General features: G+C 55.8%; 1 protein-coding gene across 1 annotated transcript; it reads right to left on the bottom strand.

The window, feature by feature from the left end:
- Window positions 1–538: 538 nt before the first annotated feature.
- BNIP3 (BCL2 interacting protein 3) lies at window positions 539–12,457 on the bottom strand. Its single transcript, XM_067709023.1, has 6 exons — window positions 12,271–12,457; window positions 4,905–5,055; window positions 4,482–4,566; window positions 3,210–3,319; window positions 2,981–3,133; window positions 539–1,535 (listed from the first exon to the last, which is right to left on the bottom strand). Exons 1-6 carry the CDS (start codon window positions 12,314–12,316, stop codon window positions 1,490–1,492), a joined length of 591 nt encoding a protein of 196 aa, XP_067565124.1. The 5' UTR covers window positions 12,317–12,457; the 3' UTR covers window positions 539–1,489.
- Between the last annotated feature and the right edge of the window lie 8,531 nt (window positions 12,458–20,988).

Here is a 20,988-nt window from a genome sequence, read left to right as displayed (position 1 = left end):
GATACATAACGTGGAGGAGAGGAATAGAGTAATAATCCAGCTAGAAGCCGAGAGAGAACTAAGATTTTAAAAAGTGAAGAAATCAGACGACAGCTATTGGAATCAATCATAAACGAAAACTGGTCTCCAGAGAAGGAAGGGAGCGAGGCCGCGGGTGGGGGTGGGGAGCAGAGATTACACTTGATAGCTCAGAACTCCCCAGACCTGGGGGATGCCTTGCATATCAATGCACAGAGGCCTTCGTCATGGGCCGGGTCACCTGAGTGATGGAGTCACAGAGCTGTCCAGGGGTGCTGGCTCTGAGGACGCTTGGCCTTGCTGCAAGGTCCTGAGTGCAGCCTGTGCTCGTGCCACTTGAACCGCCACCATTTGCTGTTAAAAGGGAATCATCCCCCGGCCAGAGTGGGTCGGTGGGATGCAGGCTTAATGTTTTAGGGATAAATTACATAAAGAATCTTGATGCCGTTCCATCAGCCGTCTCCAGATGAAAGGGCTGTAGCCTCTACCTCCAAGGTAATTGTTCAAATAGAAACAAATATTTTAAAAATTAGAATGTTACATTTATTTAACACAACCGAATTTAGTGTGGAAAAGTGAAACAAATACAACAGCATTTACACAGTATATCAAAGGGGCGGCCTTTAAAAACCATGCAGTGGGGATACACCTGGTTTAATGAAAAAGCTTGTGTGACGTACGTAAACACCGTAACGAAGTATTTGGCAAAGATTCATTTGTTTTCTATTTCCAGGCTTTTAAAGTAGACGCGGAATAGCTTAGAATAAAGCTGATCCTAAGAGCACACAACAACTGAACACAGACAGACTGAATTTAGCAATCCCGAGATAAAAGACACTGATCATCCGGTGGTCGCCGTCCAGGGTGGTCGTAAGTCTCAGCGAGAGTCCCTGTGCTGCACGAGGTGCCGGTGTGGGGACGACCTGGCCCACCCGTGTTGCAGCCTGGATTGTACATGTCACGTCACAAAGAACCACCAGCACAGAGAGAGCTGAGGGGCGTCTGTAGTAGACGGTTGCATCCACTTACATACGGTCTACAACAGGGTTGTGAGGCCACAGTGTTTATTCGGGATAAGCCCTCATGTAGTCCTTTTAATGTCAACGGTATTCGTTCTTTCAAAATACAGTGTTTAACTCAATCAAGGTTGCAGATAATGCGTTAAAGTACTACATACATCATGGATACGTTAAAATTATTTATACTTAAATATTTATAATATCCGAAGAAAGATTACCACCAAATTATTAGTAGATATTAATCAATGACAGGCTTATTACTTTATCCCATAAGTATGATTATGGGAGAGCATGGTCTTAGTCTTTATTTTACTGAGTTAGGAACGTGGCATTTACAGAAGAAATGACACAAGTGATGCAGCCACCCAAGGACCACGACAGCCTCCTCTGTGCGCTGTGCTGCGGACAACACACACCCCCACTACATGAGAAAGCCGGACGCCAGTTCTTCATCAAAACGTGCTGGTGGATGTCGTCAGGCGCCTTCCAATGTAGATCCTTAACAGAAAAAGGAATTGGTGGTTAACGTGGTCTCGCAACTCCCGGGCAAGTTTGCACAGCTGAGACGGCAGCTGACGCTGGTCCCAGCTTATTTACGTAAGGGGACTGGCTCTCGTACACCCACTGTTAAAACTTGGGTTTTATTCTTCATCAGTGTGTGTACATTTCAGCATCTAATTTAGAAGAATCCAGCTGTGCTCTAACAGCCACGCAGTGGACACACTCAATACAAGCGCAAAGGAGAGGATTCTACCCAACCTGAAACGCCAGTACTCCCGTCACTGTTGTTTGAACTGACCACACGCTGCTAGAAAGAGTTGCCTGCAGGACAGGTGATAGCGCCAAGTTTATCGGCACCAACCTCACAAAGAGCCCTGCTGAGCAGTGAAGCCCACGCCCCCAGGAGCCCAGAACTGAGGGGCATATGGGCATCAGAGGGCTGTCCAGGCAGAGGGGGCTGGGGAGGACGTCTTCAGGCCTGCAGCCCAGCACGGGGAGCTTCCTTAGAGCAACTGGTCGGGGTGGGTTTTATCATCCTGACCGCTTTGGAGGCTGGTAAAAAGGGCAGACACCCCTGCTGGGGGCTGGCTGCAGAAATCCATTTTGACCTCAAACCGGCAGAGGCCCCCACAGAATCTGACTGCTAGTTGTGGAGGAAGCTCCAAAAATCAACCTCCCCGCGTGAGACTGGCAGAGTCTGACTCTGAAAAGCACTGTGCTGAGAGGGGAGGCCAGGGCAGAACCAAGAGGGAGAGGCCGGGGGCCTGGCCCCGCCAGGGAGCCCTCTCCCCGGGCAGGCAGGACTGTGGGCTGGGGTTCGGGAGGTCGGGAGGGACGCTGCTCTCGCCTCCCAGAGCAGGCGGGCTGGCGTCTCCTCGGCCACGTTCACGAAGCCTGCGGTGGCACCAGCCCCCGTCAGGAGGCCATCTTGAGAATCCAGACGTCCAGGAAGCCGCAGCCACAGAAGCCCGTCCGTCCGCACCAGGGCCAGGGAGATCCCCCGCCCGCCTGGTCAGAGGCTGGGGATGAGCCCCCGAGGGCAGCTTCGGGCTCCTCAGCACGGTCTGGGCTCAGCGTCTCCGTGGCCCAGGCTGCCCCTCTGTTCCGCACGGTCGTCAGAACTGGCGCCCTCTTCTCACTGCTGAGTGGACGCCAACAGACACGTGCAGCCCGCGTTACTGACACCGCCCCCCTGCAGCCACCCCGCGAGGAGTGAGGCTGATCCGCACCTGCGTGCAGCGGTCCAGGTCAAGCAGCCAGACGAGCACCCCTGCGCGCAAAACCAGCCTCTGCTGCCGGACGCTCGGGGCAGCGCCGCCCCGGCTCTCGGCCCTGGGCTCTGTTTCTCGACCGGGACGGGCTATTTCACACGCCCACGTCGCCCGTGCTTCTAAGACCTAGAAGGACCCCGCGCTGTGCCGTCCACACGGGCAGTCACTTACCCCAACCCGATGGCCAGCAGATGGGACAGCAGAAGAGACGGCAGAAAAACTTTGAGAAATTCCGCCGAGAAGATGCCCCCTTTCTTCATGACGCTCGTGTTCCGCATGCTGAGCGTGGGCGCGCGCTTCGGGCGCTTGAAGAGGAGGAACTCCCTGGGGGAGAGGTGCTGGTCAGCGGAGGCGTGCCGGGCCAGCCGGGCCAAGGCAGGCCCCCGGTGCAAACACTCACTTGGTCGGGGGCACGTTTTCCGGCCGGCTGGACCAATCCCAAATCCAGTCTGAGTTTTTCTTCAAGATGCTTTCGACTTCCTTCCTCCTCTCCATATAGTCTTCCTCAGACTGGGGCAGAGCGAATGGTGAAAGCGAAATGGTGCCTGCCGCACCTGCAGCAGGACGCTCACCTCCCACCCAAGCATCGGACCAGCAGGCGGAGCTCGCAGCCCAGCCACGGGGGGAGGCGAGGGCTGCACCCCCCGGCTCTCCTCCCTCCTCCACACACATCGCCGGGCTGAAGGCCCGACTCAGACTCGAAGAGCTGCAGACACTGCCCCAAGGAAGCGATGCCAAATGAGGACAGACGTCCAGAGATGAAAACGGAAACCATCTAAAATGGCCCAAAACAGGGATGTGCCTAAGCAAGCAGGATACTGCACGGCAATGAAAGCAAGACACACTTTCATGTTAAACGGGAGAGAAAAAAGCCAAAAACTTACGTGCACCCCTGATTGCAGCTACAGTTTTTAAAGTATATAATACACTCATTAAAGAGCTTTTAAAAGCTGGATTACAGGTGTTCTCCCTACTTCTCTGCATTTGAAAAACTCTACCTGATCATCTAATTCCTCCTTAAAATCGGGGGAGAAAAAATTGGTTCAAATTTTGGAAATACTCTAAAACACTGTACCAAAACCAACCAAACGCCTGGGCGCACCAAAGCTGGGGTGGACCCCACGTGTCTGGGGGCAGGCCGGGCGCCGCCCCTGAGGAGGCCTGAGCACCAGGGACTCCTGGTTTCCTCGGTGAGGGAGGCCTTGAGGGGAGACCAGCACGGGGTGGGGGGGGACCAAGTGGTACTGACCAAGCCCACAGTTCCTGACAGCTTTCACAGCGAGTCGGGGACCCACGGGTTCCTAAAATACACTCCCCAGGCATCACGACCAGAAAGGACCTGGCAAGGCCGCACTGGCCCCGGCCCAACCGAGGCCCAACCAGAGAAGCAGCACATAGGGCCCCAGGCTCTCTCCCACCCGCACACTGCCCAGCAGACAGACCCGCCGCCTGGCTCCCGGCTCCCCTCCCCCTGGCCACTCCCACTGTCTCCCTGGACAGCGTGTGAGGGCAGAGGCGCCCAGGCCGCACGGCCTACCCAACCTAGGCCCCTGCCACTTCCGGTCCAGCGTGGAGTGCGGGGCGTGCCCCCCCCCCCCCCCCCGTTCTGAGGGCTGGATTCCACAGAACTCGGTACAAACAGATCGCAAATGTGTGCACGTGCGCACCTTACCTGGGAGCTGTTCTTTTCTCCAAGACTATGTGTGTCTGTCTCAGAAGCTCTGTTAGTATCTTGTGGGGTCTGTGAGCGAGGTGGGCTTGGGGAAAACACAGTGTGTTAACCTTCTTTCCACCAGGAGAAGCAAAACCCCACAGGCAGAGGCCACCCTCCAAGGCCGGGAGGCTCCCGCCAGCACCTGGGGCCAGGCCAGGGCCAAAGCGTCCCTCCACCTCGTCAGCTGAGCTCTGATGCCCCACAGTCAACAAGCAGAAGCAGGGGCCCAGCACCACACTCACGGGCCCCAGTCGCTCCCTCCCACCTAAGGGCGAAGGGCCCGCTGTCTCGGGAGGGCTGGACTGAGGCCAGGCGGGCGTTCGCAGCCGTGCCTGCTCCTACCTGGCCTGCCAGCGCCGGGATACACACGTTTATGCCCACCTGTCACAGTGAGAGCTCCTGGAGCTGCTCCGTCCAGATTCACGCTGGGCATCCAGCAGGATTTTTTCCATGTCGCCATTATAAATAGAAACAGAGTCTGGAGCGCTGCTCCCGCTCCCGTTACTGCCAAAGTGTAATTCTACCCAGGAGCCTGATGGGGATAAAAAAAGGACATGGTTGCAATCTTCCACCCACTCTGGAGTCTGGTCCTAACAAATAACCAGCTCGCGCCCCCATTCCCAAGACGTGCCGGGGACTCGCAAGGAACCGTCGCCTTGAATCACGCTGCAACGCCCTTGAGGCCCGTCTCTGGCACCTGCATTACAGTGAGCTCCTCAGGGACCCTTGGGAGCCGAGGCAGTGCACCTGCTGCCACTCCCAGACTACCTGGGACCCCACTGACCAGGACACTCTCCTGCACTCAGCGCTTAGAAAGCAAAGGGTGTCAGCAAGAGCCTTAGGGATTTACACACTAAGGAAAGCTTTACGACCTATTTACACATTCCAGCGCCACGTTCTGACCCTGAAGTCCCACAGGATTCATTACGATTACTGCTCTGTATCTTACATCAGATGAATAGAACAAAGGTAACTAAACCTGATTAACCAGAGCAAGCAAACCACCCCAAGTGCTCATCTAGCCAAGTCTGTGCAGCAAGTAAACCCAGCATTCTTTAACTCAAACTGAAAACTGACATGTATACACCCAGGTGTCATCAAAACAGAGAACTCCTTAGCGCCAAGGTCACCTGCTTACTAAATGTAGCACAAAGCAGCTACCACCCCAGATCCTACGAGCCGTTATTCGGAGCTTAGATTTGTCTCTCCAGCCCCACGACTTGGGAGCCGACTTGATGAATTCACCAAAGCAGCCAACAGCTGACCCGGCGGGCGCTCTGCTGCACCAGCCGTGCTGGGCTCCGGAATCGGGAGTGACCGGGGAGAGCCCCTCCAGGGGCACCCGTGAAGGGAGGCGTCCCCAGTCCGGGCACAGCCGAGGTCCAGGTGGGTACAGGCAGGGGAGGAGGTGTTGTCGCGCTCGGCTGTGTGTGTTTTGGGGGTTGACGGGTGGAAGAGCTGGAAGATGAGATCAACTCTGGCAAGCCCCACAGGAGGACAAGTGTGAACCCCAGAGAGGTCCTGAAGGGGTGAAAGTACAAGTTCTGTGCAGCGGGGCTGAGCCACCCACAGGTGTGCGGACAAGGCAGGCGGTCAGGGCCCGGAAGCAACACCTGGGGGCTTGGACCAGAGGGGCCCCCCATCCTGTTGCCGCTGTGCGGCGGACCCAGGCTGGCTTCCAGCGTTTCACGGTGTCCACAGGCTCTCACTTCTGAACCCACACCTAGGAGCAGGGTTCCAGGGTGGAAAAGTTCTAGGTGTGCGTTTAATGTACTGCAACGCCACTGCTTTCCGACGCAGCCGAAGCAATGTGAGCATTTGTTGGCTCACGCTTGGCATCGACTTTAAATATAGCCATTCTGTGGGTGTGTGGTGGTAGGTTATATGGTTTGTTCTGCGCCTCTCTGATTTCTACTGAGGTTGAACGTTTCCTCACTTGCTTACTGGCCATGTGGAGAGCATCTTTTCTGAAGCAGCTGTTGAAATCTGCTCCTCTTTCCAACTGAGCGGTCCACCCTTCTCCATCTAGCTCGATATTCAAGACCCAAGCTTTTCTTTTTTTGGCCGCGCCGCGAGACTTGCGGGATTGAACCAGGGCCCCGGTGAAAGCGTCGAGTCCTAACCACTGGACCGCCAGGGAACTCCCGACACAAGCCTTTACTTATTTTTTATTTTTTTTTATTTTTTTTTTGCGGTACGCGGGCCTCTCACTGTTGTGCCCTCTCCCGCCGCGGAGCACAGGCTCCAGACGCGCAGGCTCGGCGGCCATGGCTCACGGGCCCAGCCGCTCCGCAGCACGTGGGATCCTCCCGGACCGGGGCATGAACCCGTGTCCCCTGCATCGGCAGACGGACTCTCAACCACTGTGCCACCAGGGAAGCCCCACAAGCCCTTCTTCATTTGAATGTGTTGCAGGTAACTTTCGCTGTGGAAAGACAGCCTTTCCACTCAAGCCTTTTGCTGAACATAAAAGTTTTTGCTTTCAATTCACTCTTCCACTGCCAGGCTCCGTTCACTGGCAAGACTGCCTCTGCGGTCCCCTCTGCCCTGTCCTGCTTCCCAGCTGGCCACGCGCACAGGTCTCCTGGGCCCAGGGCGGTTCCTCTGCTGCGTGTCGTGGGTCCGGGCCTCTCCGGGGTGGGTGCAGGAGGGGGAGCGCAAAGGCAGACCGGACTGAAACCCCGACCGAGGCTGGTGGTCACTGTACGGCTCCTCCAGGAACCATGACCCAGAGCTGCTGCTCTGCGCTGAAACCAGGGCCCCAGGGGCACCACACAGCACAACCCATTCGGGGCCCGGACCCCTACCCGTCAGCCCCTCCCCTGAGAGCCCGGGCCTGCCCTCAACAGCAGCTTGGCTGCAGAACAGGTCACATTCATCCGAAGAAAGCAAATCAAGGGGCCAGGAATGAAACGTAAACAGTTTACACCACGTCCAGCCTCCCACTTGGCTGCTAACCACACGATCACCAGCAGTTTTCAGATGCTGATACACTTCTCACTTCAGCCTCTCAAGTTACTTCACGTTGGCCTGGCCCGCAGAAGGCAGGCCAGGGTCTGTCTGGGAGCCCAGGGCTCCCTGGACAGAAGCCAGGGCCACTCAGCCTCTGCAGGTCAGCAGAAGCTACAAGGACTCCATGCCATTCTTGAGACAGCCCGTCTTGACTGGGGACCCTAATCCCACCTACTCTGGTGGCTGTGCAGGGGTTAGGAAAGCCCTGAAGCAAACCATAAGAGGCTCCACCGTGCAACTCCTTCACTAGCCCTCCTTCCTTCCCAGGAGCAAGGTGACACTCGGCCTGGCAGCTCTGGCCCCCCACAGCACGGAAGAGGACCACGGCGCCCTGCTCTGGGCACAGTTCCATTTTTCTAGGTTCTCAGTCAGGTTCTGGGCCTGGCTGCCCAGATCACTTTTACTTACGGTGTCCGACATAAATGGAGTTTGAGGTGCAACGTCTTCTCTGACACCACTTCTGACATGAAATTGGGGCGGGGGGAGGCCTACACCAATAAGCAATTTCCGGTACCAACTGGCTGTCCAACAATTCAGTTCTGACACTACCTGGAGTCAGTGTCAGATCCCACAAGTTGAAGATCTCTCAGTCCCACAAGACTGTCCCCCCATCAGACAGCCTCACATGCCTGGCAGACCAAGAATTCAGGGGTTCCGCCAACCCCCACCCCCTTCAATAATTCACCAGAACTCACAGGACTCGGGAAACTCCCTGGCTTACACTTGCGCAGTCTCAGAGGATTACAGCTCAGGGACAGCCAGGTGCACAGGGCAGGGTATGGGGGGCGGGAGTGGAAGGGGACAGTTTCCATACCCTCTCCCAGGACCTCAGTGGGTTCAGCAGCCTTTTTCAAAGTTTTTTATAACCCGGTCTGCAGCCCCTCCCCTCCCGGTGGCAGTGGCGGCGGTGGGGAGTGTGTGCTCAGTTCCCACCCTCGTGCTCCAATGCGCTTTCCCGTCCCCACCCGGAGGCCACCTAGGGCCTCGTGAGTTACCTCATTAGCGGGCTCAAGCGCTCACCAAAGGGGCTCCTCATGAATAACAACATCTCTCGGGAAATTCCAAGGGTTTTTAGAGCTGAGCTCTGTCTGGGTCAGGAACCAGGGACAAAAATGAAATATATTTTTCAAATTGAGACATAATGGACATATAACATTATCAGTTTCAGGTGTATGTATATTATACCACAAGGGCCAACTCAAAACTCCATGGAGACAAATATATATGCTTTTTAGAATCATCTCATAGAAAGTCTCAAGCATCCTTCAGGAAAAAATCCCATTCTGGGGTGTCTACAGCAAAAGCTTTGGGTCCAAAAGCTGTATTCTAAGAAATGATTTACTAAAGGACAACAGTTTTATTATTAACCTGCAGCACCTGGGTAGGGAAAGCAGCTTCCTGGAAATTGAAGACAAGGCGTGCCATTAATCTCCTCGCATCTGCAATTAAGATCACTCACCTTCCTAAGCAAGAAAGACGGGATTCAGGTCCTGAAGGGTAACCTTGTAAGGCTTCCTCAGAATCCCAAATAACCTATCAGATAATTGGTGTAATTAGGCCTCAGGAAAACAACAAAACAGGTGGTGAAGCCGCTGATCCAGGCAAGCTTCCCCGATTCCTGTCCCCGCCCACAAAGGCCTGTAATTTACGCTAACAAGACACAGGGCACGAACACAAGGCAGATGAGATGGAGGGAAAGCCTAAGCTACCAATATTACATCACCACAGCAAGAAAACCCACAGGCCTTAAAGTTAACCCATTTCTTTTTTCTTTTTTTTTTTAATCTCCTGTGACCTCCACGATCCTTGGTCCCAAAGAAAATAAAGGCCATGTTTTGACTTTGATGACCTGTGGGCCCCAAGATTTGTAACTCAAAATGTTATCACATCTTAGAGCCCTAGAGAGGCTACAGGAATTACCCAAACACACAGCTACTTACTGGGTAAGCCACAGGTGCCATTTAATTCAGCTCAACTCTGCTGCTGCTAACTGAGTGCAAGCTAGGAACACATGCAGAAGCGTTAACCGTAGTTCACTGAGCCACTGCTTGGTTAGTTGGGTGGCGGAACAGATTCCAGCTGTCTCTGATTTACCCAGCTTGAAAACAGAGACAGACAGCAGTACTCTTTCAACCTGTGGAAGGAACCCTTACCCTATCAATACCTTTAATATAGCACCCACGCTGTTCATCCTAAACATTCTGCGCAAAGCTTCTCCAAGTTCCTGCCGCCACTGGGGGACCCCAGGCCCTCCTACATCCCGGGGCAAACACTCCCCTCCAGCCCCAGCTGGCAGAGGCTCCAGTAGCTCAAATCCAGACAGTATCCCTAGTCCAGGGTAGCAGGTCTCAGCCCTGGCTATGGAGGACCACCTGTGCTTTCCCCCCCATTCTCCAGAAGTCTAACCCAGCGGCCTGAAAATCCTTATTGGGAATGCTGCAGTGGAACCCTGGTACATTTATTTTGAAAAAGCCGTAACGGTGATGTCGGGCAGCCAGGGTTGAAAACTACTAGGGGACCAACCTACACGACTATGGGATTAATGAGAAGGTGGAATCCCTGAGGAGAGCCCTGGGGCAGAGCAACTACCACCCTCATCAGAGGGCTTCTTCCCTGGGAGAGGTGGGATTTAAGAAATGACTGTTTTTAAAAGCTTCTCAAGTTAGATGGGACAGGAATGAGAGGCTTGACTGACAAGTGATTTTGAACATAAAGTCAAGCAGGCAAGTCATTCAGGTTCCTGGATCTTAACAGGAGCTGGCAAATCGCACCCATCCTTCTGTCGCCGACGCGCCTGCCTGCCCTGCTTCTCACTTCACCTCTGGGCCTCACTGTGAACATCTGTGAAAAGTAGAGGTTGAGCCAGGATCTAGATGCCTGAAACCCCTTCCCTCCCAAACTGCATGGCACTAGAACTGCGAATTCTCTTCCTCTTCATATACCTTCAGCCGCTGGGTGCCTGGGACAGCGGAACCCTGTGGCTGCAGACAGAGCAGTGCGTGAAGGGGCAGGGGCTGTCTCAGGGTAAACCAGGAGCACCTTACTGCATTGACCCCCGCCCCAATCCCAGCACAGCAGGGGTTGGGGGTGGGTCTTCTGGGAAGTAAGGTTCACACCCCCTCCCATGATGCTGTGACACAGTATCACAAAACTCCATCTTCTCCCTGCATATTAGGGGTTGTTTATCTGAGAACAAGAAAGGCATATACGACATCTTGCTGCTGGTTCACAACTTTAACTAGAAGGGACCAGGGGGCCGAGAGGCAACGGCAACTTCGCTGTGAACTCAGGGGAAACATTTGGTCCGAGGATACAAGCAAAGGGGAAAAGGTTTGCCATTGTCTGCAGGCTCAGCTACCAAGGCTCTCAGTTCTTTCCGAGGTAAACAAGAGGTAATCAAATCAACACAGAGCACAGGACAAGTGTCGCCCCAGCCACCAATCCCTGCTCGGATTCAGTTTCCCAGAGCGGCCGAGGCCCCACGTGACTCCTCCCACACCGGGCGGCCGGGGAGCGAGTGCCCCGCAGCACGTATCCCAGAGAGCGCAGCCCGGAGAATCCTCGACACTTTCCACTCAGCGTGTAACTGTCTTTTTATAGAATACACAAAACAGAAAAATCCTTTAACCCACGAGCTGGCACTCTGCATTGCCAATGACTCAGCAGTTTGGTCTGCCAATCGAGGACCGAAGATGGAGCCGCTCAGGACACTCCGAACTCTTCCCGACAAATCTGACCCACTAATAAACAGACCGTGTTAGCAACGAAGTAGTTTGCTAACAGGGCTGACTTTAAAAGACAGTTTAGAAAACACTCCTTGGATCTTCTGTAAGACAAAGATTCAATCCCTTAATCTGTTTCAAAGAAAACAGTCACTGTCAAAATTTAAGGAGCGATTGCAGGATTTTTAAGCTGCGGTTGTAGTTTTAAATTCTACAACGCAGTAGACCAAGTCTTGCCTAGTGAAATCTTGTTTTGAGGAATACGAGAAACTAGTAGCTCAAATCCAGACAGTATAAAGATTTTTAAATCTTAACGAAACTTTAAAATTCACTCTCTAAGGCTTCAACGGCCCTCTCCAAAACTTATTTACGAGCTCCCGCCGCCGCCTGAACTGTTGCTTCAGAGAATAAAGGTCGGCGCCCGGCCCCTCCTCCAACCCGTGGGCCTCGGGCTCCTCACCGGGGCCGGAGGCGGCGGCCCGGGTGCTGCCCCGCGGGGCCAGAGCCGGGTGGGTCAAGGCCGCCACCGGCCCCGGCTTCCCGGGAGGGGGCGGGGTGTATGCACCGCGGCCACGGGGCCTCGTGCTCCCCCGCGCAAGTCAACCCCGAGCTGGGCTCTGAACGACCCCCGGACGAGCGAACGTAACTAAGGAAAGGCCAGCCGCGCCCCCGGCCCAGCGTTTCAGGGCTCTTCCTCTCACGGCGGCTCGCCCCGAATCCCGGGACCCCGTCCTCCCCAGCCACTCCGGACCGAGCCGCGGACGGCTCACAACCCGAGTCCACGAGTCCAACCGCAAGTCTGGGCGCCTGCTCGCCGGTAGCGGCACCGGCACCGAAACCAGCACCGGGCTGCACCTCGGAAGACCAGGCACCGCGCGGCCTTGGGACGACGTCGGCGCCTCGGTCGCCCCGACCCGGAGACGGGGATCCCTCCGCAGGCCCCTCCTCTGCAGGCCGGGTGCCTTTCCCCCGCAGGCCCCCCACACCCAGGCCGGCCCCCGGCCCCCGTTCACCGTGCAGGCTCTCCTCCGGCAGCCCGGGGGTCTCGCTCTGCGACATGGCGGCAGGGCGAGGGCGCTGCGGCCGGCGGGTCGGGGTTGGGGTCGGCGGGCGCTCCAGGAGGGAGAAGGAAAGGGAGCGGGAACGTCGCGGTAGCTAGAGCGCGGTCGGCCCGCGGCTCCGAATGACTGACGCTCGCGGCCGGAGCTCCGCGGATAAGCGGCGGCACCGCCCACTGGCCGTGGGGCGGGGCCTGCGCGTGCGCGAGGGCGCGCGGCGCGTGCCGCGCGTGCGACGCGTGCACGGGTCGGGACGCGAGGAGGGGTCCGCGCGTGCGCAGCCGGGCGGGGGCGGGGCGCGGGCGTCTAACAGGTGCGCGCGGGACGTGCGGGCACCGCCTGGAGACAGGCGGGCGGGAGGCGGGGCCCGGCGGGGTGACTCGTTTCCGCGACGCTGCCTGAGGCCTGACTGCGCCCCCTCAGACACAGGGCCGGGGAAGGGATGGGGGGGCTGACAGTGGGGCTGCGTGTAGAGTCGGACCCGGGGCTGTGGCCCGCACCCTGCGGCCGGCGGCGAGGCCGCCCCTCACCTGCAGTGCAGCGACCACCTGCTGTAAATTGGACCGGCAGGCAATCAGTGTCTCTAGCAGCTGGTCCAGCAAACCACACACCAGCCCCTGGAACAATCAGCCCAAGCGGCCAGGACTTGGTCGCTGACTGACAGCTTCCCCGATTCCTGCCCCTGTCTCCCACTCAGGACCAACCAGAGGAAGCCAAATATGACCGACGTTCGGTCCCCCAACCAAGCACCACTTCTAGTGGGCCGCCCCCCCCACGGCCCCCGCCTCCGTGGGCCCACCTGAGCCCCTCCTCCTGGGGGACCCCTCCCCCGCCCGCCCTGGGTCTCTGTAAACACGCGCACGTGGGGCTCGCCGCTCAGCAGCTCTGAGTAGGAGCCGCCGCTGTGCTCATTTGGGGTCTTGGTTTCCTTTCTGAATGAGGATGCTCTTGGGAGGGGCGTTGGTCTTCTCAGCTTTCTCTCTGGTTGTGGAAGCGCCGGCCTTCCTTTCAGCTGGACCCTCATTCTCACTTGGTCAACGTGCATTTACCAAACGGCGCCCTGTCCCAGCCCTGCGCTAGTGGGTACAGCCGGGGACAACAGCAAGCAGCGTCCCCGCAGAAGACAAACTGCAAAGCCCGCCGGACAATGCACGTCTGCCTTGGTGCCTCTCCCAGCGCCTCGGTCCCCCTCACCCGGGAAGCTGCCCATATGGAGCCTTCCAGCCCATGAGCACCGTGTGTTTCTCTGTTATTTAGGTCTTCTTTGATTTTTCTCAGCAAGATCTTGTAGTTTTCGGTGTACAGGGCTTGCACATCTTTTGTCAGAAGTATCCCTAAGTGTTCATATTTTTATGTTATTGTGATTACTATGGGTATATTTCATTTGGTTGCTCACTGATAACATATAGAAATATACTGGATTTTGGGGTACTGTCGCATCCTGCAACCTGCTAAGCTCACTGAAACTTACAGATTTTCCAAGTCCTCTGAAGTGTCTGTAGGCAATTACCTGAAAGTGTTTAAACGGAAATGTTTCTCACTGCACCTGGTTTTCCCTCCCCGTGTGGAGCCCTCTACAACTCCCAGCAAGTTCCAGCACTCGGAGAACCCCACGTGAGAGAGGCCTGAGGCCTAGACTTTTGACAGCATCACTGTAAACATAATGGTTTGCACAGCCCAGAGCGAAGCTCCACAGCATCGAAGGGATGCGAGTAGGTGGAGGTGATGGTGGAAGGGGGTGGGGAGAACCTGTTCACAGGCAGGTCAGTTTTAGGAAAAGTTTAGGACAATTTATTTCAAACTATCCTGTCTCTCCCTCCTTGAAAAGTCTTCCCGTGTACCCAGGTGCTCCCCAGCTTGAGACCACCCTGCCGACGAAGCCCTTTTCGTGCTGGCACTGGTGGAGAGGGGGAGCAGAAGGTGGACAGGGCAGGTCTCCCCACTCACGCACCCTGACAAGGTTGGGAGGCTAGGGGGCCGAGGGGAAGGGCAACGCTGAGGCTCTGTTCTGCCACCTAGGGGAGCAGACACCAGGAGGTGCTGTCTAAAGTTTATAGAACCAGAAATAGATACTTAGGTATATTATTTTAAAAAGACCTAAATAGAAAGCATGTTTAGTTCCAATATCAAAACTAGGGATAAATCGATAGGGAAATGAGCTAATCTCTTATTTTTCATGAGGGAGTCAGTAGATGCTGTCCTAACTTGAAAAAGGAGTTATTCACATCTATTTTTCAAAGCTATGTTGGTGATTATCTGAAGAACTGGAAGCAGAAGTGGTTAAAAATGGCTGCTTCTCGGGAGTGAGATAAGAGATCTCCACTTTTCATTTTGTGACCTGTATTATTTTGATTTTTTTGTCTGGGTGTATATTATTTTGATTTAAAAATACTCACTGAAGCCATAGTGAGGAGGGGGTGTTGAAAAGACACGGGGGCCAGCTGGAGCTCTGTGAGCAATGACGTGGCAGTGGGTCATCACCCAAAGAATGAAATTCCCACGCCCACGTTAACGTAGATAAATAATTGAATAAGCAAGTAAACGAGGGGAAGAGACAAACCTCCCACACAGAGAAATCCCGAGTAAGCGACGCAGATGCCGCGCCCCCGGGAGGGGAGCGCGACTCCCCCAAGTGTGGGCCGCGCAGAGCGACGTCCTCCCGAAGAGCACAGTGTGGACAGGGGAGGAGCCACTGGACAGTGAAGACACCTGACAGACACGGCCTCGGCCAGGTGGTCAAGGTCAACATCGGCAGAAACGCGTCGTGTCGAGAGTACGCGCCCCTGAGAGGACGTGACGAGAAGGACACCTCCTCCTGTCTTCCTTCTAGAAACACACCACCCCGGTTCAGCCACCAGACAAACCTCAGACGATGCCCAGCAGAGGGACATTCTACAAGCTCCCCGCTCCTCCAATCGTCAAGTCATCAAAACTACAGAAACACCGAGAAACCGTCACAGCCGACAGGAGCCAAGGGGGACTCGAGTCTGAATGAAATGTGGTGCCCACGGTCGCCTCCTGGGGCTAAAAAGGGATTTCAGGTAAACACGAAGAAGATAAGAATAAAACACGCACTTTAATAATAATACATCAGTATTGGGACCTCCCTGGTGGCATAGTGGTTAAGAATCCGCCTGCCAACGCAGGAGTCACAGGTTCGAGCCCTGGTCTGGGAAGATCCCACAGGCTGCGGAGCAACTAAGCCCATGCACCACAACTACTGAGCCTGCGCTCTAGAGCCTGTGAGCCACAACGACTGAGCCCCGCGAGCCACAACTACTGAGCCCGCGCACCTAGAGCCCGTGCTCCGCAACAAGAGAAGCGACCACAATGAGAAGCCTGCGCACAGCGACAAAGGGTAGCCCCTGCTCGCCGCAACTAGAGAAAGTCTGCAGGCGGCAATGAAGACCCAATGCAGACAGAAATAAATAAATTAAATAAATAAATGTTTTTAAAAAAAGAAATACACCTGCAAACATACTGAGTAGAATGATAGCAAATTGAGCTCTAAAGATTAATACAACAAGGAGGGTCTCTCCTGGGACTGTAAGGACGGCGTAAGAGTATATTTAATAAAAGATTAAAGAAGAAAAAATATCTTGATCATCTTATGAAATACCTGACAGATCAAAGATTAAGAATAGGGCTTCCCTGGTGGTGCAGTGGTTGAGAGTCCGCCTGCCGATGCAGGGGACACGGGTTCGTGCCCCGGTCCGGGAGGATCCCACATGCCACGGAGCGGCTGGGCCCGTGAGCCATGGCCGCTGAGCCTGCGCGTCCGGAGCCTGTGCTCCGCAACGGGAGAGGCCACAGCAGTGAGAGGCCCACGTACCGCAAAAAAAGAAAAAAAAAAAGGAGAAGAATCATTTTAGAAGCAAATAATTATTCAGTATGCATTCATGACAACACACAGACACCAAAAACAAGCTTGGTGAGCTGGGAAGGGGGTGGAGGCCCTCAGTTAATTAATTAATGTGTAGAAGACATTTAATAATTTTTGTTGGCTGCTCAACTCCTGAAGCCCTGCTCAGTGCCTGAATTCCCAACTTTTCATTTATAGGAACTTAAAATACTGGGTCTCACATCCTTAGCCTCCCTCCCAGCTGGGTAGGGGAAGAGCAGCTCTTCACTTCCTGGAGTAGCTGTGGTAGCGGCAGCCTCCAGTGCCTGGTGCCGCCTGGCAACGGAACAAGCGTTTCTGTTTTGTCCAGCGGTTTCCTAACTGGACCAGGTGTGCAGTCTGACTTCTGCTGTGCTGGCTGTGTAGCTGCCCTTTGTTCCCGCCATTTTTCATGGCTAGTCCTTGGGCCTCTCCAGCAATTCTGTGCATCCTCCAATATTCCTTCAGAAAAAATCCCTTTTCCACTGACATCAGCTGGAGCTGGTTTCCTTTACTTCAACTATGAAGGGACTCACCTGAAACCTACAGCAAGCCTCGTACTAACAGTGAAATGCTACTGCATTTCCATGCGGTCAGTAACGAGCCAGGGCACCTGTGACCATTCTGGTCTGGAGTTCTGAGGCAATGCAGGAAGGCAGGAAGGAGAAATGAAAATCTGGCATGTGGGATCTTAGTTCCCCAACCAGGAATCGAACCCACACCCCTTGCATTGGAAGCACGGAGTCTCAACCACTGGACCGCCAGGGAAGTCCTGAGAAACGAACATTTCAAGATGTCAAAAAGGAATATGCAAAACGGTCAGTGTTGACCCCTCGTCATCCCCACCCCGTGTAAGTTCCATGAGGGCAGGAACTTCCATTGGTTTCTTGGGTTCACCAGTGTACGATGAGCACCTAGAACCAGGCCTGACTTTTGGCAGGTGTTCAGGTAATATTTGTTAATGAAATTAATGCATTAACAAAGAATAATAAAGTTGTTTACCTAGAAAGTTGAAGACAACCAATGCAGAGAGTCTGAACAAATAAGAATCAGTACAATGTGTGTAGCAAGGTTAGCACAGAAAAATCAGCTGCTTTCTTCCAGATTAGCAGTTTGAAAGTGGAAAACATTCATAAGAGCAACAAACAAAATATCTAAGAATAAACTTAATAAGAATTGTTCAAGATACGAAGAAAATGGTTTAATTTTGCAGGAAAATTTGAAAAGGCATTATTTATGATTTTAAAGATACAGCATGTCCTTAAAAGAAAAAATTGATATGACAACCTCTGTCACCTTACCGTGCGTCCCACAAAGCTCTGAGCCTTGACATTTAAGGTGCCATCTGACCTCACAGCAACCCAGTCAGGTGGGAGGATGGGAGGATTACTGCTCTTTTTAAAAAAAAAAATAAGAGGAGGGTACAGTTTACTGAAGTAAAGGGAATTTGGAGACATAAAGGGACTCGACGGGAAGGAGCCACCTGCAATCCACAGAGCAGGTGAAGGATTCGTGTGGGGAAGGTGTAAATGGCCCAGTACATCCCAGCAAGCTACAGACGACCCACCGGTAAGTGGACAAGAATGGGCACCTCACAAACGACAAACCCAAAAGGCCAGTGAGCACGTGAGAAGATGCTCCAGCTCCCACGGGGAGGGAGTTCCAGCTGAGACAGTGAAAGACCGTTTCTGTCTCAAGCTGCGACCACTGCCGGTCCTGTAGGTTCTCCAGTCTGTGTTTCAGCGTCCCCACCCCAGACTGCTCACCTCCACCCTCACGGCCCCGCACTGCCTTCGTCTCCATCCTCTGGTCGCCTGGTCATCCCTGCAAATGGCTTCAGGGCCCCGTCCCCTCTCCCAGCACAGCACCCACCTGCTTCCCCCCGCCCCCCCCCCACACACACACAGGGCACCACGCCTGCATCCAAGCAGCAAAGCAGAAGAGGGGACACGCCATGCAAACTGGTTTCATTTTCAGCTCGTGACCGCTCACTCCAAGGGGCCCTGGGGGCACTGCTCCGTTCCCCAGGCTCCTGGGCCCCAAGTGTCTGTTCAGTTCTTGCCCAGGGAGGAGGAGTTGGGGTGATGCCACCCGCCCTGCTCTGGATAGAGGATGCGCTCGGAAGGACGCGGACTCCCATGGCCAGCAGGCCTAAGTGTCCGTTCCCCGGGCCCAGGTGGGCTCTGGGGGGTGGAGGGGGGCCTGGGGGTGTCTAGGTCTGGCCAGCACGGTCCCAGAAGGCAAGCAGGAGGCTGGAGGTACCGTCCGGCAGGGCAGCAAGCAGCGGTGACCCCACCGCCAGGGACCTCAGTTGAGAGGCCCAGCGTCCCCAGAGCCCCAAGGGACAGTCAGTGTGAGTGCAGCCCAGGCAGCGCCCGCTCTGCACTGACCCTTTAGGTCGGGACTGTCACTGGGGAGGAGGGGCTGGAGGAGGTGTGACGGTGGCCCAGCCAGGGCCAGTGGAGGGCATTCTGCGTGACCCGGAAATGATTTTGAAAAGCCTCAGGTGGGGTCTCACAGGGAAAAGGAAGAGCTGTCCTGGGGACGGAATATGCACGTCATTTGTTTCCCTAGCGCCCTGGTGCTGCCGGTGGGGAGGTGGCCAGACATGAACGTGCGTGACCCTGACCGCGGGGGCCAGAGTCTTTAGGAAGGGATTATCCTTCCCTTCTAGACTCGGGCGTCCTCGCAGAAACGCTATCCTGGGACGCAGAGCCGGCCCCCGATTGCACGGTTCTGCTTCCCGTTCTCTTCCAGTAAAACATGGGCTTTTCCACGAGGTCCCAGTGATGTCTGGGCTGTGGCAGGCTGCTTTTCGGAGCGGCCGGCGTGACGAAACACTTCGAGCTGTAAACAGTGTGCTCTCACTGTGTGCTCCCACTGGGTCTGGTTTGTTCCAGCTCCCGTCCCCGGTGGTGCTGGAGAAACAGGATCCTTTCCAAGGAGAGGCTGCACTCGGATGAGAGCCTGCCCTTGCCTGAAATGTTCAAAGCAGGGCAAGGCTCCAGAGCAGAGGCGTGCTCCTACGAGCCTGGGCCACGGGCCGGGGCGCTGGGCGGGGCTGGGTTTCTGCCCCTTTTCCATGAAGCACTAGCTCAGCTGCTCCTCAGCTGGGAGGGGTGGCAGGCCGCGCCGTGTGTAATGACAAGCACGGTGGCCAGGGGCCCACATGCCAAACACACGATGTCTGCGGCCCCGCCCATGGGGAGGAGCTCATCTCAGCGCTCAGGCCCAGCAGGCACAACTCAGACCGTGAGCCCAGGTCCAGGAGCTCAGCCCCCGGCCCCCTCCCCGTGCCCACCTTCCCCGGCACACCAGGGCCCAGGGAAAGGGACTAGGGGGACTAGGGGGCCTCTAAGGGGCTGAGCTGATGCTCTCAAATGCCCTGAACCGCTGGGCTGGGAGCAGCTGCAGGGTCAGGCCGTCACATGGATGCAAAATGCTGAGCCCTACCTTGGTGGGAGAGGGCTGCCTGGGGCACTGCCCTTTGCCAGCGGTGAGGCGGACAAAGGCGCCCCCTGCCTGAGGTTTTACACGGAGACTGAGGCCCGGAGAGGTCCAGTGATGAGCTGGGATTTGAAAACAGGCCTTCCTGGCTCCAAGGCCTGGTCTCACCGCACGTTGTTATCCCTAAAAAGACAGGGTCTATGGGGGCAGTGGTACAGCTAAGGTGACCAGTCTGAAAAGCCTGGGGACCGCTGGCTGGGGAAGTCCAGGCTGCATCCGTCAGACCAGGGACTGAAGGGAGCTGGCTGGGTCCCAGAAGAGCAGGCAGAACCCGGCCACCAGGCAGTGGCTCTGCCCCTAGTGGAAGCCCCTGGCTGCACCCAGGGTGGCACAGCTCTCACCCAAAGCACTGAGACATTGCCCCCAGAGCCCTGCCCTGCTTAGCCAGGCCTGGTCCCTGCATCCCAGGGAACAGGGGAGCTCTTTCTGGAATTCACCAGAGGGACCAGGTGGGGCTGCGCAGGGAAGGCCACGAGGCCATTGCTCAGCAGAAGATGCTGAGCCCAGGTTGCAGGGGACAGGGCTGACTCGGGTGACCGGGTGGGGCGGGGCATGCTATTTGCCGAGTCTGGAATACAGAGGAGCCACTGAGCGGGAGGGGCGTGGGCAGGGCGCTTCCCTTGGGGCTGCAGATGCTGGACGTGTCTCGGAGCACACATCCGAGTGCAGGCTGGACACGGACTTGGGGGCCACTAGGATACGGCAGGCTGGACGGGAGCACAGCTGCTGGACGCCACAGGTCCAGAGGGCACGTGTGTGGACGAGAGACCAGGACAGGGAAGGGGGCTGTGGATCTGACCAGGCACACGCGGGCAGAGGGAGGTGGGCCAGGTCCCCCAGCCGTCGGCACAGCTGGCCCAGAACTCTGGCAAGGGCCACGTCCTTCAGCTTGAGGCCAGGCACCTGAAGCCACAGGTAATTCTGGGCTTGGACCAGTGGCAGAACCACCCCAGCCCCCGCGACGTTTCCACTTCACCCCTGGACGCGCCATCTGCCCACTGGGGATGGAGTCAACCTTGGAGGCTGCCCCGCCCTCCTGCCCGAGGCACCAGCTCCCTTTAGCCCCGGGGAGCTGGCCCCTCCCTGGCCTCTGGGACAAGCTGCCAGGTTTGCCCCAAGGGCACACTCAGCTCTAAGCCACTCACTGCCTCCCTCGGGGCCTTTGGAGAGATGGCTTTGGATGTCCTCCTCCTGCTACATCCTTCCCTCCTGTGGGCACATCTCAGAGAGGTTTTCAGGTTTCCATACCTGAGTGGGATAAAGGAAGGGGAAACACAGAGAGAAAG

This window comes from Pseudorca crassidens, chromosome 16, assembly GCF_039906515.1.
Source record: "Pseudorca crassidens isolate mPseCra1 chromosome 16, mPseCra1.hap1, whole genome shotgun sequence".
Classification (NCBI taxonomy): Eukaryota; Metazoa; Chordata; class Mammalia; order Artiodactyla; family Delphinidae; genus Pseudorca; species Pseudorca crassidens.
The sequence above is the reverse complement of the archived record's forward strand: the minus strand, read 5'-3'. Positions and strand labels throughout refer to the sequence as shown.

Excerpts from the sequence above, each read along its gene's own strand:
- BNIP3 (XM_067709023.1), bottom strand. The coding sequence starts at position 12,316 with ATGTCGCAGAGCGAGACCCCCGGGCTGCCGGAGGAGAGCCTGCACG. Across the intron at positions 5,056-12,270 it reads GCCGGAGGAGAGCCTGCACG|GCTCCTGGGTAGAATTACAC; the intron begins GTGAACGGGGGC and ends TATCCCCATCAG. Across the intron at positions 3,134-3,209 it reads GAAAACGTGCCCCCGACCAA|GGAGTTCCTCCTCTTCAAGC; the intron begins GTGAGTGTTTGC and ends CCTCTCCCCCAG.